The sequence below is a fragment of the Seriola aureovittata genome, chromosome 18, assembly GCF_021018895.1.
Source record: "Seriola aureovittata isolate HTS-2021-v1 ecotype China chromosome 18, ASM2101889v1, whole genome shotgun sequence".
Lineage (NCBI taxonomy): Eukaryota > Metazoa > Chordata > Actinopteri > Carangiformes > Carangidae > Seriola > Seriola aureovittata.
In genome coordinates this window covers 21,272,555-21,286,241 of record NC_079381.1, presented here as the reverse complement: position 1 = coordinate 21,286,241, position 13,687 = coordinate 21,272,555, and the positions used below count along the sequence as shown (strand labels likewise).

At 41.0% G+C, this 13,687-nt stretch overlaps 1 protein-coding gene and 3 non-coding genes across 4 annotated transcripts; 1 reads left to right on the top strand and 3 right to left on the bottom strand.

Annotated features, from left to right (window-relative positions):
- Positions 1-4,165: 4,165 nt before the first annotated feature.
- On the top strand, positions 4,166-8,003 carry LOC130186711 (betaine--homocysteine S-methyltransferase 1). The gene is made up of 8 exons (XM_056403976.1): positions 4,166-4,355; positions 4,529-4,661; positions 4,744-4,856; positions 5,052-5,243; positions 6,269-6,416; positions 6,897-7,079; positions 7,168-7,396; positions 7,485-8,003. Exons 1-8 carry the CDS (start codon positions 4,254-4,256, stop codon positions 7,663-7,665), a joined length of 1,281 nt encoding a protein of 426 aa, XP_056259951.1. The 5' UTR covers positions 4,166-4,253; the 3' UTR covers positions 7,666-8,003.
- A 4,428-nt stretch (positions 8,004-12,431) lies between these two features.
- trnan-guu (transfer RNA asparagine (anticodon GUU)) lies at positions 12,432-12,505 on the bottom strand. Its single transcript has one exon. It is a non-coding gene; the product is annotated as a tRNA-Asn (tRNA).
- A 291-nt stretch (positions 12,506-12,796) lies between these two features.
- Positions 12,797-12,870, bottom strand: trnan-guu (transfer RNA asparagine (anticodon GUU)). The gene has a single exon. It is a non-coding gene; the product is annotated as a tRNA-Asn (tRNA).
- Positions 12,871-13,150: 280 nt separating this feature from the next.
- trnan-guu (transfer RNA asparagine (anticodon GUU)) lies at positions 13,151-13,224 on the bottom strand. Its single transcript has one exon. It is a non-coding gene; the product is annotated as a tRNA-Asn (tRNA).
- Positions 13,225-13,687: the final 463 nt, after the last annotated feature.

The window sequence follows — 13,687 nt, the reverse complement described above, 5'->3', positions numbered from 1 at the left end:
AATAATGGTAATGTTTGATGTTTGATGTTTGATGTTTGATGGACCAGAGTGATGACCGACCACTCGCATGGCTAAAAATAAATACCAGCCAAAATACACATAACTTGTATTTTAGTGCAGTATTTTTGATAAGTGTGAGTCTGTGTTTTCTGCCAAGAGAATTGACCTGGAAGTCTCACCAATCCATACTTATCTCTGATTGGTCCTTGAGCCTTTTTATTGCAACACAGACTCTAACCCACCTGGAACAGCTGCAACAGGTTTGAACTGGACGTTTATCCTGGTAGCTGGTTTATATAAACACTGAAACGCAGGGAAACAGATCCGCGTTGTGCTTTAGATAATTAACTTCCACATGCACACAAAAATCATCACCTTTGCTATCGATTAATCTAATGATTCACTGATTGGAATTGAAACCAGATGTTTTATATTTGATCTGCAAAATTCAACAGAAAAATAAAGTAATTTTATCACATAATAATTAGGATATAATAAAGTGTGTCTTAAAAATATCTTATTTATATCAAATTTAGGTTAAGAGTTCACAGGTTAAGAACACTATCAGCAAACATGGGTGCACTTAAGTTACACAATAACATGAGGAGTGTAGACTGAGATATCTCAACAACTGTTGGATGTTTTCTCATGAAACTTTGTGCAGACACTCATGTTCTCCAGAGGATGGATTGTACTAACTTTTAACCTTCTTGCAGCGCCATCATCAGGTCAAAATAACTACATTCCCATCATCCTCGGCTGTATTTTGCATTTAGTTTTAATGCTATGTTCATGTCATATTGTTTTAAACCGTAATTGTTTAAGGCTTTTGCGTCTCTTCATGGTTGTTTTAAGAACCCTTTGTGGTCATTTCGTGTGGTTTTGACGTGTAGACAGACCCTCAAATGTTGCATATGTCAATGCCAATCAGCGTTGTGCACGATAGTGAGGGTATGTGCTGTGACAGTGGGAAACTGCTTCGGATGGCTTCAGCAAAGACTTTAGAGCCAAAGGTCAAAGGTTTTATGTCGTTACATGCATTTTTTTTACGGCCTGGACTGTGTTCTCTCCTCCGCTGTGTGGAGGTTTGTTCAGCCCACAAGAAATGAGGTTTAATTCCTCCTGGCAGAGCTTCTTCCCAGCTTGATAAAACATTTATTACAACATTAATTAAAAGGGAAACCCCCCTGTGGTGGTTAAGTGAACATAAGGGATGGTACAAACTGTTTCTCAGTCACATTCGAGTCCGGTGTTTAAAGTGACATAACTGTTAAATTACAAAGAATTGCTCACAGATCTGGATCCTGTTCTTTGCACATGACTGAGTTATCTTACTTTTGCTTTTGATGACACAAGCCTGGATTTTTCAACTCTTCCGTTTGAAAATATTTATCCTCAGTCCTCAAGATCAAACCTGCAACCCAATCCTTTATCTAGCTGTGTTTTCTCTTTTTTATTCTGATTTTTTTTTGCATGTGTTTTAAAGTTGATACAGATGTTTTCTTCATTTGCTCGTGTTTTCATCTGTTTGTTTGTGCATTGTGTTCATGAGCAGTGTGTTGTGCTTTCAGGGCCACTGTACAAATGAGCTGAATTGGAATCAAAATAAATATTTTCCTGATCTCAACATGTTTTAGTCTGAGTTAGTTAAGGCACATTTGAACCCTCAACAAATATGGCATTTATACGATATGTCCTGTCACAGAGTATCACGTTATATATGAACCATGGCCCTCTCCCTAGAGTTTAGAAAAGATCCATGACATATATTACAGTACGTGTTTTGCTTTTTCATTTGTAATCGACGACATCGTTTTGATTAAACCTCCTGGAGAGAAATCTAAAAACACAAATAAATCTTTACGACTCACCATGAACATTAAATAAATGTGTGTTACAATTAGTGCTGTCGTCAGTTCATTAAAGACATCCATCTCTTCCCCCCCCCCCTCGGTCTAACATACCACCAGTTGCCTGGACTGGGTCTGTTGTGTTAATCTTGGCTGGATTACCACTGGGTGTCATCACCATGGTAATCCACCTTTGTTTCTCAACTTGTCGGAGTAGTTTTGGCCTCTGGAGATTCATTGAGCATCTTATAATGAAACTACAGAGGAAATGTGCATCATGTTATTTATCTAAACGGCTGCTCTACAGAAACTGCCTCATTCTGTCCGAGCTTTAGCTGCATACTTACACTCAGGTGAGACTAGCTGTTTAAACAAACAATTAAATAATAAATCAGTGTTTTTATTTGCTGAATTCTGACCACTGTTGCATCATGAACATGTTTTGGACTCTGAGCCTCCACTTTTTGATGATTTCTTGTCTCCTTCTGCTGGAAAACACAACATCTGACACAAGTTTAAACAAGATCCACTTTCCAACATTTGTATTTAATTGACTGGATTATTCCAGATCCCCCCGTCGTAAAGACAAACCAACTGTTGCCCCTTAGGGTTAAGAGACAGGTTTTGAACTCTCAGGAGCTGAACCCAGAAGCAGACTGAGGTCGGAGCAAATTCAGGTTTAACTCACTTTACTTAAGTCAACAGGCGGAGTTACACCTCCAGTCCACAACAGGCTGCAGCTCCAAAAGTGTATGGAAAAGTTGGACTGTGCTGACGAGGGGCAACGAGGGGCAGGTGTGCAGGGAGGAGCAGGTTCGGCTGAGTGGCAAAGGAGGGAAACTCCACGAGGACAACCGGTGGACAGGCGTGGAATGACAAGGTGTGTAAAGGCCAGACAGAGGTTAGGATAAAGAGATGGATACAGACCAGATGTTATCATCATATCTATGGAGGGATGTGGCAAAGTATCTCTCGTGCAGTGGCTCCTAATCTGGAAATCAGGACTTTCTAGAGTGTAGACAGACGTCGCTCCTCCTCATGTATTTTTGCTCCATGAACACATAAACAAATCTAGTTAAAAAAGCTTCTCCAGCAGCTTGTTCAGCCTCTGGACAGAAGGGGATACTTATGATAAATTAGCACTATTAAAGCTGATGTGATTCACTGATTAATCAATTCATTTACCAACAGAAAATTAGTTGGCATCTGTTTTGATAACTTGATTAATTGTTCAAGTCAAACTAAACCCAGATTCAGCCTCTCGCTCGTCAGGCTTTGATGCTTTTCTCTGTGATTTTTGTGACGTGATTTCAGATTTAGATGATTTTTCTGAAAATAAAATGATCTTTAGTTGTTTTAAAACATCTTCATTCACAACTGTGAATCCACTTTTATTCAAATGACAAATGGCAGAAAATGTTGACAGAGGGAAAAGAATTTTACCTGGTGCTAGTTTTAAAGTTTCCATCAAAAAGCTTGAATTAGTTTTTGTGCAGCAGGTCAGGATGGACATGTCGGGGTAAAGATCCGCTCCAGACATGTTTTAAAAACATTTAAAAAAAAATCATTTGTATTGGGTTTGTTTTTCCTGCAAACTAATTTCAGTAAGTTCAATTAGCTCGTTATCTCCATCAGTGAAAAATCTGACTGAGTATGTTAATGTTGCTTATTTCAAAAGTTTCAATGTTCCTAAAAGTCCTTTCTATGTGTATATGCACTGAGGCTTCAGGTTGTGACATCACATTAGTGTAATTTGCATATTGGACCAGGATTGTTTTCTAAACTAGCTGTGAAGTCACTTAATTATGCTCATAACTACAAGTTTTAAACTGGTGGAGCAGAGAGAAACTTTCCTCCTTCAGCAGATGGATGTGAAAACAGCCTTTTAGTGTCAAACTCTGCACAATGACACTCAAACATCCCAGTGAAGAAACATTTTTGACTTTATGTTAGTGGATAAACATCATGTCAAACCAGCCAGATTCTGCAGTAACTTCATCACAACACTGCTACTCCCTGAGTTTTCTGCACAGTCACTGGCAAAACGTTTTCATCTCTACAACGTCTTTTCTACAACTTCTGTGTTGTGCAAGAGTCAAATTGTCAGAACTTTCCCACTGATAATTATCCTGCTCTCACCTACTTAAACTTTTAATCATCGTGTTGATTTATTCCAGCCACAAAAACACAGAACAAAATATCCCAATGTCCAAACTATCATTAGAGCAGGCGCCTTGCATTTCTGCTGTATCCAGAACAATAGGCTGCCTTGTGCAAACTTGCTTTGATGGAAGAGGAGGGGTAACAACAACACAAAAAAAAAAGTAGCTGTGTAGGAGGCAGGCGGTTCTTCCGTGTGACATCAGGACCACCGCACCCTCCTGGATTATAAATTGAGCATGGATGTCTGCTCAAATCCCTCTCCAACTTCAGAAGGACTCTGTAGCTGAGACGAGTGGGCCGGTCACTGCTGCAACAATCATGGCACCAGCTGGAGCAAAGAAGGTAAGAAGAGGTTTCAGTTGAGAAGCTGCAGCTCTTCACATTTCGACTGCGTGTGCGCACTTTGTTTTTTTTTGCAGGAGGAAGTGGGTTTTGCGAAATGCCAACTACCACGGCTAACAAAGTTGTGTGCATGTTGTTGTGTCTTGCTTGTTGCACGCTTCCACTTGGCGCAGGGTCTTTTGGAGCGTCTGGATGCAGGAGAGGTGGTTATCGGGGACGGGGGCTTTGTCTTCGCCCTGGAGAAGAGGGGTTATGTGAAGGCAGGGCCGTGGACACCTGAAGCTGCCGCCGAGCACCCTGACGCGGGTAATTATGCAACTCATAACGTATCTCCCTAACCTGTAAATCCAGTTTTTGTGAGTGATGAGCGGAACCGTGTCGTTTTCAGTGCGGCAGCTGCACAGGGAGTTCCTGAGAGCGGGCTCCAATGTCATGCAGACGTTCACTTTCTACGCAAGCGACGACAAACTGGAGAACAGAGGCCACACTCAGCGCTTCACTGTGAGTTCAACCCGCGGGACTGCAGCTGCTCCCAGCTCTCATCCTGACTCGTGGGGTGGGGATGGCAGCTTGGCAGAAGCACAGCCGGCATGAAGCCAACTGCCTCTAGCATGGAAACAGACACCTTGTGAAGTCAGTTGCATCAATAGTGTTTTTTTTTTTGTTTTTTTTTCTTTTGTCTTCCTTGAACTGCAGGGCCAGCAGATAAACGAAGCAGCTTGTGACCTGGCCCGGGAGGTGGCCAATGAGGGTGATGCTCTGGTGGCCGGAGGAGTGTCTCAGACCCCCTCTTACCTCAGCTGCAAGAGTGAGGATGACGTCAAGGCCATCTTCAAGAAACAGCTTGATGTCTTTGTCCAGAAGAACGTGGACTTCTTGATTGCAGAGGTTTGTAATAAATGGAAGATACCCTGACTTGTAGTCCTCAGCAAAGGTGTAGTAGTACGTATACGCCGCCTCTGGCCCGGGGGGCGTCACTTTATACACAGCTAAAAATAGCTGTAGATGCATATAAGTCCACATCTTCCAGAGTAAAGCTGCAGGCAGTCATGTTACAGATGTCCTTGTAATCTGTGGCGTTCAGGGACTTTTGCTCTTGGACTTTAGCCTCCTCCCCAGGGGCAACACGAGTACCCCGATTTTTAAAGCTGAACCAAGCCTGGGGAGAAGCGCTGAATTATGGGTAAACTCGTGGAGCAAATGTCCCTGAAAAACCCCAACCAGGTCACACAATCATGTAATCAATGGAGAAAATATTTGGCGGTACTGCGATTTATAAAAATACTCTATTTGAAGCCACAGTATCCACACCTACCAAGACACCACTGGTCCTACAGTTCCCATAATGCAACCAAATCAGGCCTCAAGGCAAAGACTTCAGCTAGCTCAAACTGACACACACTCGAGTGTTTAAATGTTTGTTAATTTTTGTTGTTGCAGGAAGCAACATCCAGTGTTTGGAACATCAGAAATGCATCGTGGGTTTGATCCTGCCAAAATAAAACGATGCTAATCTTTTTCAATGAATCAGTTCACTGCTGCAACCAGTTTACAACATGTTGGAGCAGGAGGTTTCCACTCATGGCATCTTAGTACCTCTCTTCTATACTTTGTTTGGAGTCTGAACCAACTCGTCAGAGTTGATTGACGGCACCTGTAGCTTCTTTTTGTTGTTGAGATGAAGCAACAGAAACAGTAAAGTTTGAGTCTGTAAAACCTGAACTATGAGTGTAAGAAGCTGTAAAGTGAATAATGTTTCGTTATAATGAAAATATTTAAACAGGTTTTAAAATGAGTATCAGGAAGTTGGGCTGCAGTGGGAATTATCTGATCTTTGACCATCAAATGGTGAATTCAACAATCTACATTTCAGCTTTTTAAATAATTGCATACCTGGCCTTTTCTGCTTGCAGTACTTCGAGCATGTTGAAGAGGCTGAGTGGGCGGTCCAGGTTCTGAAGACCACCGGCAAGCCAGTGGCTGCAACTCTGTGCATTGGACCTGACGGAGACCTGAACGGCATCAGCCCTGGAGACTGTGCTGTCAAACTCGTCAAAGCTGGTATGACGGACCTAAAATGTACTGTGTATATCCGGGGGGGGGCGGCAAAGGCAAGACCTGTCATTGGCAGAAGTGACTGATGCAGTTTAATCTTGGAAATGGTTAAACGGCCTCCTCATGATCTCATGACCCTGTTTCAACATCGTTCCACCTCAGTCTGGAGGAGCTGCAGATCCAGATCCTGGCTTTTATTATCTGGATGAAAAATGCTGCATCCTACATTTCCCATGATGCAACTTTTCATTAAACCTTCCCTGCCTGGTTTATACATATTTCAAACTCGGACATGCACAGAGTTTATAATGCAGGATGTGATGTCAGCGGAGCTCCCAAGTAAATCTTTTGGTGCCATCTAGTGGGAGTATGAAGAATTACACTACAGCAGACAGACATTTTACCTGCTACGGGCCTAATTTTAACAGGAAAAACATGACGTCAGGATTGTTGAAAATGATCATGTTTATCGTTTCCTCTTGGCAGGCGCTCAGATCGTGGGCATTAACTGCCACTTTGACCCGGAGACCTGTGTGAAGACTGTGAAGATGATGAAGGAGGGCGTGGAGAAGGCCGGACTGAAGGCTCACTACATGAGCCAGCCGCTGGCCTACCACACTCCTGACTGCAACCGCCAGGGTTTCATTGATCTTCCAGAGTTCCCTTTCAGTACGTCTACACGCTCTGAAAGCTGCTGCGTCTCGACATTTTAGTTTTCTAAAGTGTTTGTCTCATAAACTATAACTTCATCCTGCAGGTCTGGAGCCGAGGATCCTGACCAGATGGGACATGCAGAAATACGCCCGGGAAGCGTACAACGCCGGCATTCATTACATCGGAGGTTGCTGTGGATTTGAACCCTACCACATCCGTGCCCTGGCTGAGGAGCTGGCAGCCGAGAGGGGCTTCATACCTGCTGGATCGGAGAAGCACGGCATCTGGGGCAGTGGCCTGGAGATGCACACAAAGCCTTGGGTTAGAGCAAGGTGGATATTTTTCTTTTCCACACCCTTTTTTCTTTCACCTCAAAACCTCCAGTTTGGTTTAAAACTATAACGTGTTCCCCCTCCGTAGGGCTCGTCGTGACTACTGGGAGAAGCTGAAGCCTGCGTCTGGCCGTCCGTTCTGCCCCTCCATGGCCACACCTGACGGCTGGGGCGTCACCAAAGGCCACGCCGACCTGATGCAGCAGAAGGAGGCCACCTCCCAGGAGCAGCTGAAGGCTCTCTTTGACAAGGCCAGCAAAAGTCACTGAGCTCCTCCTCTGATGTGTCTGTTTGGAAGAAGCAAAGGGGTGGCGTGTGAGAGGCGAGCTCACACATTCCCTTAAGTTTACATACCAAAATAAAGATCGAAATGCTGAAGTTATTTCTGTCTCTTCTAAGGACCATTTACACTCACATTTCAAATAAGCTTTAGCATTAGTGCCTGTTTAAGTAGGATGATCACATCTGTGAGCCGTGTTACTGACTACAAAGCTCAAACAGAGCAGCTGTGAATGCACCTGAGTGATGCCTTAAACACTCCGAAAGTGCTTTTTGTCTTATAAAAGAACTGAATCATGTGTGGCAATAAACTTCCAGTTGAACAAAACCAGTATGTGTGAATGGGATTTGTTCAATTTTTTTTTTTTTTTTTTTTTTTAAATATATATTTATTTTAAGTCACATTGAGATCTGAGTACAGAAAAATAAACACAAAGAAACGGCAGAAATACAAATTCTCAGCACTTTAAATATACATTCAGATATGTACATGTGTTTATATAAACAGCAATTGGTGTGTATATTTATAAAAATTAAGATACACAACCAGGTAGAATTGTAAGATGACAAATTATGTTAAAGTTAGAAGAGATTATGTAAATCAAATAACAGCCCATGTCAGTAAGATAATTAATTCCTCAGCAGATGAAATGCTACTTATCACCTAAAGGTTACAGATGAAACTTTGTTTAAAGTTTTCTTGAAAGATTGAAAACGAACTTTCAATATTAACCTGAAAGTTTTTATATGTAAATATTGAAGCTTTAATTCACAGGATGGATGTGAGGTCTGTTCTTCTAACATGGATTAGCCAACTCAGGCTAACATGCAGTTACCAGGCTAAAGTAATCTGGTTCTTCCGATGCAGTTTCAGGATTGATTTGTCTGGATGATTTTATCGTTTATCATTTGCTTGAGCTTGTTCTTCACAATGTTTACACTGTTTTCTACAGAGGCCATGAAGTGCAAATCATACCGACAAATCAAAACACAGCGGCGAATCACAACAACTCACAAAACACAACTGTTCCTCTGAGAGAGGTCAGGGCCCTGCTGTCTGCTTCTTCCATGCAGAGGTTTGCCACAATGGGAGATACTGGTGAGCTCATATCACTGCCATGTTTTTTTTGTCTGTAGAACCATCTGCTCTTCTAGAAATAGGTGGTGTTCGGGGCAGAGGTGCAGCCCTTTGCATATCTGGCCTGGGTTGTGGTTGGTTCTATTGTGAAGGATCATGTAGCAGGCGTTGCCTCACGTCCACCGCCTCCATAGTTGTTCTGCATGTAAACAAGTTTTGTGTGCAGGCCTTTTCCAATGCACTTTTAAATTGAGTGAGCAAATTGGGATTTACAGTGTAATTTACGATGCACTATAGGCAATGAAGCTCAGTTTCTCTCTCTGTTTACTTCATCTTTTTCACTGCTTCCACTAGAGTTTGCATTCTTCACCCCTTGCTCCTTGTTTCCATCTCTTCATGACTATCACTTCAACTGCTTCTTAATACAAATTTGAAGCAGCAATGCAGTTCATCCTCAACTTGTGCAGAAGCAGCAATCCTCTTGTTTTCTTTAGTATCAAAAACACAATGACAATATCAATCGAAACTTGAAATCTGACAAATACTGCTGCTGCCATCTAGTGGTCAAAACACTTATACACTAAATAATAAAAGTTTTGTTTAGAAGAAGTTTAAAGAATCTTGGGAGATACTGAACCAGGTGGGAGTTTGTAGGTTTTTATCATCATATAAGTGATTTGGTAGTTTAAGCCCTTGAGGCTAAAGGTGTGTTAAAGTCACCAGGTGAGAAAACCTGTAAAGTATCAGGCCTTTGTGAAGTGAGACTCAAACCCACATAGATTGTTACTGAAATGACAAATCTAAAATATATTGTATAGATACATAAGTTCTAAAATTGTGCTGCTTTTATTTTTCTTTGTTTCCACAGAACAATTACTAAGGCTATGATTAATTGGAATGTGTGTGCTTTTATGCTGAAAGTCCAAAGGGAATTTTGATTTCCTGTGTTTCTTCAGCTGATGTATTGTGTCTACACAGTGATGTGTATAATGCACAACCTTCACCCGGTGAACTGTGTGTAAAACATTTCCAAACCTCCTGTCAACAGGCTTTCATGACACTTACCACCGGAGGCCCCAATCCAAAAAGCAGGAAACACATTTGTGTTCATATTTTTTTGCTTCTTTATTTCAGGAATTCATATCCTTTCTTTTATATCCTGTGATCCAAAATTGAAATGCACTTTTCCCCAGTGATCTGAGATCATGAATGCATTTAATAACCACAATATTTACATCAGCCAGCTATCAGCAGAGGTCACAAACCTTGGTTTTCCATTTTTGGGCTATTATTGATTCTGATTTTTGTGCAGATGAGGTAAGAAACGCATCGAGGGCTGATGTTAAACCTCACCTCTACATAAGAATAAAACATCCTTGTTCTTGTTCATACTGTTTCACTTGTTTAAATTATTTGAAAAAATCTATAATTTTAACATCAGATTCAGTGAAGGGTTCTAGCTGACATCCAACATGTCAAGTGTAATAATGTTAATTTTGCTATTACATGTGTCATTGTGTTTATTAATTCTCTCTGATGCTGGCAGATAAGTGTCCTCCCATACACACTCCTTCATCCATAATAATAAAGTGTTTGCTATTTTCTGCCTCATTTGCATATTCATCCTTTTATCTCATTACATGTTTTTTTTTTGTTTTTTTTTTTGTCATTCCCTACTCGCTTTCTCTTTTTTAGAGGTTGGTCCATCCAAATTACAATTTACTATTTACTATAAAACACATATTTACAGTATAAAACAAATCTAAGTAGCTACATCTCAATACAATATCACTAAAATCTTAAAATACTTGTACTATTTTTAAGTTAAAGAGTTGGGAATTTGATAATAAAAATATTGTAATAATATTGTATAATTAAAAACATACAAAAAAACATTAAATTGAATTAAAACATTAAAAACAAACAGTCTACATTGAAAATACTGTATTAATTACTTAAGATTTTAATGTGGATATTTATACATAAATTAATATTAATCGATAGATTTATTTATTAATTTATTAATACATTTGTTGTTTTGTGTTGTACAGTATCGATTTTGTCATTTGAACAGACAACCTCTGCCTTTGTTTATATTTAAATGTCTTTTGTCTCAGTCAGATTGCCGTACAGCATCCGGTCGTCAGCACGTTCCCTGCGTGCTTGCGTCATAGATTTGCCCACGTGCAGATGTTTATGCTCCTCGTGCACGTCTGCAGTGAGAGCAAACATCTGCACGAGCCAGAGAACAGAAAGCGACGATTGCTGGAAACTGAGAAATGAAATGATTAACAGCATTAAACTACTACAATAGAAAACGCATTAATGTGGATTTCATTTCTGTCTCGGTCGTTCGGTTTAATAAACTCCTAAAGTAAAGGGGCTGTTATGGTGCCTTCATGTCGCCTGGGAAAAATATGAACTTATCGTTTTTTCTCTAGCCTAAAACATATGGCGGTAGATTTGTCTTGTTTGTGTGAACAGATTGACAATCAGTGAGTAAATTTGTAATCTGTAAATATAAAACACCTTCAGGTTCCATTTGAAAGTATTAAATCTTTTGCTTTGCAGTCAGCCAGGTGTGAGTAGTTACAGCTGAGTGGTTATATTACTACAAATTAAGTAAAGCGTACACACAGGTTAAATTCTATCATATTATCTTGAATAAAGCGACAAACATCGATACGCGCAAGTGTAAAATTTAAATCTACAAATGCTTTTTTGCTTCATGAATAGAAAATCAATTCACAAATGTCTGTTTGAACATTGTAAATGGGTCATCTCTTCACCTATTCCTGCTTCCTCTCCTGGTCCACAGGTTGTCCTGTCTTTTCCCCTTGCTCTCTTAATCATTTCCCTCATGCCTGCCCAGCAGGCCCAAAATTAAACCATCAAGTACAAATGCTCCGGGTTGGGTGACCTTTAAACGGCTATTTCCACAGTATATATATAGTACAGCTCAATCAAGCCATACTTAACACGATGTTCTTTCACATCTGTAGGTTTGCCTTTAGTTTTCTTTAACTCTTCCCTCACACCACAGAAAGTAGGCTCTTCATTTATGTGGGTTTGGCCTCGACCATCAATCCCCATCCACTTGCATTTGTTCTATCTAGTATCACTTCTTCCTTGTAGACCTCAGGCTGATCAATGATAATGTTTCTACTACTCGTCGAGTATTAGAACACTGCTTCCTAATTTAACCATTCGTCTATCTGTTTTGGAAGATATGGAGACTGTCTCAATTATACTTGTTGGAGGTATGGGTGTGTACTGTTGGATATGTCAGTCATGATAATCTATAGTTTTGCTCTTAGTTTTTTTAACCCCTCCCTCCACCACCAACCTTTCGGTTAACAGCCGAACGCGCTAACCGATTGCGCCACAGAGACAGGTCTACTTTATGTGGGTGTGGCCACGACCATCAATCCCCACCCACCGGCATCTGTTATGTTTACTATAATTTTTTTACTTCTAGACCTCAGACTCAGTTTTGGAAGTCTTCTCATTTTGACTTAAGTTATGACCAAAGTTATGGTTGTGTAGCGTTGTGTATATCACGAGTGATAATGTTTTTCATTCGTTCTTTCACATCTTTAGTTCTGCTCTTAGTTATTTCACTGCATTTCCTCTCCCATTTGATTAAGTTGCTGTATCCTTGTTAATGGAAGTGTAAAACGTCCCTGGGTGGGCTTGAACCACCAACCTTTCGGTTAACAGCCGAACGCGCTAACCGATTGCGCCACAGAGACAGGTCTGCTTCAAGGGGGTGTGGCCTTGATAATCAATCCCCACCCACCGTTATCTGTTATGTTTACTATAATTTTTTTCCTTCTAGACCTCAGACTCCGTTTTGGAAATCTTCTCCTTTAGACTTGAGAAAGGTATGGGTGTGTAATGTCGGGTATGTCATCTATTGTAATGTTTCCTATTCCTTCTTTCAAATCCATAGCCCTGCTCTTAGTTTCTTTAACCCTTCCCTCGCCCCACAGAAAGTAGGTTTTCCATTTATATGATGTATCCTTGTTAATCAAACTGTAAAACGTCCCCAGGTGGGCTTGAAACACCAACCTTTCGGTTAACAGCCGAACGCGCTAACCGATTGCGCCACAGAGACAGGTCTACTTTGTGTGGGTGTGGCCACGACCATCAATCCCCATCCACCGGCATCTGTTATGTTTGCTATAAAGTTTTTCCTTCTAGACCTCAGACTCCGTTTTGGAAAACTTCTCCTTTAGACTTGAGAAAGGTATGGGTGTGTAGCAGCCGAACGCGTTAACCCATTGCGCCACAGAGACAGCTCTGTTTTATGTGGGTGTGGCCTTGAGCATCAATCCCCACCCACCGGCATCTGTTATGTTTACTATAATTTTTTTCCATCTGTTCCAACTGTAAAACGTCCCTGGGTGGGCTTGAACCACCAACCTTTCGGTTAACAGCCGAACGCGCTAACCGATTGCGCCACAGAGACAGGTCTACTTTAGGTGGGTGTGGCCACGACCTTCAATCCCCACCCACCGGCATCTGTTATGTTTACTATAATTTTTTTACTTCTAGACCTCAGACTCAGTTTTGGAAGTCTTCTCATTTAGACTTGTCAAAGTTATGGGTGTGTAGTGTTGAGTATATCACCAGTGATAATGTTTTTCATTCATTCTTTCACATCTTTAGTTCTGCTCGTAGTTTTTTTTTAACCATTTCCTCTCCCAACAGAGAGTAAGTTTTCCATTTAGATGATATGTCCTTGTTAACATAAAACCTCCCTGGGTGGGCTTGAACAACCAACCTTTCGGTTAACAGCCGAACGCGGTAACCGATTGCGCCACAGAGACAGGTCTGCTTTACGTGGGTGTGGCCTCGACCGTCAATCCCCACCCACCTGCATCTGTTATGTTTGCTATAATTTTTTAACTTCTAGACCTCAGACTCCATTT

Excerpts from the sequence above, each read along its gene's own strand:
- LOC130186711 (XM_056403976.1), top strand. The coding sequence starts at position 4,254 with ATGTCTGCTCAAATCCCTCTCCAACTTCAGAAGGACTCTGTAGCTGAG. Across the intron at positions 6,417-6,896 it reads TGTCAAACTCGTCAAAGCTG|GCGCTCAGATCGTGGGCATT; the intron begins GTATGACGGACC and ends TCCTCTTGGCAG. Across the intron at positions 7,397-7,484 it reads AAGCCTTGGGTTAGAGCAAG|GGCTCGTCGTGACTACTGGG; the intron begins GTGGATATTTTT and ends CCCCCTCCGTAG.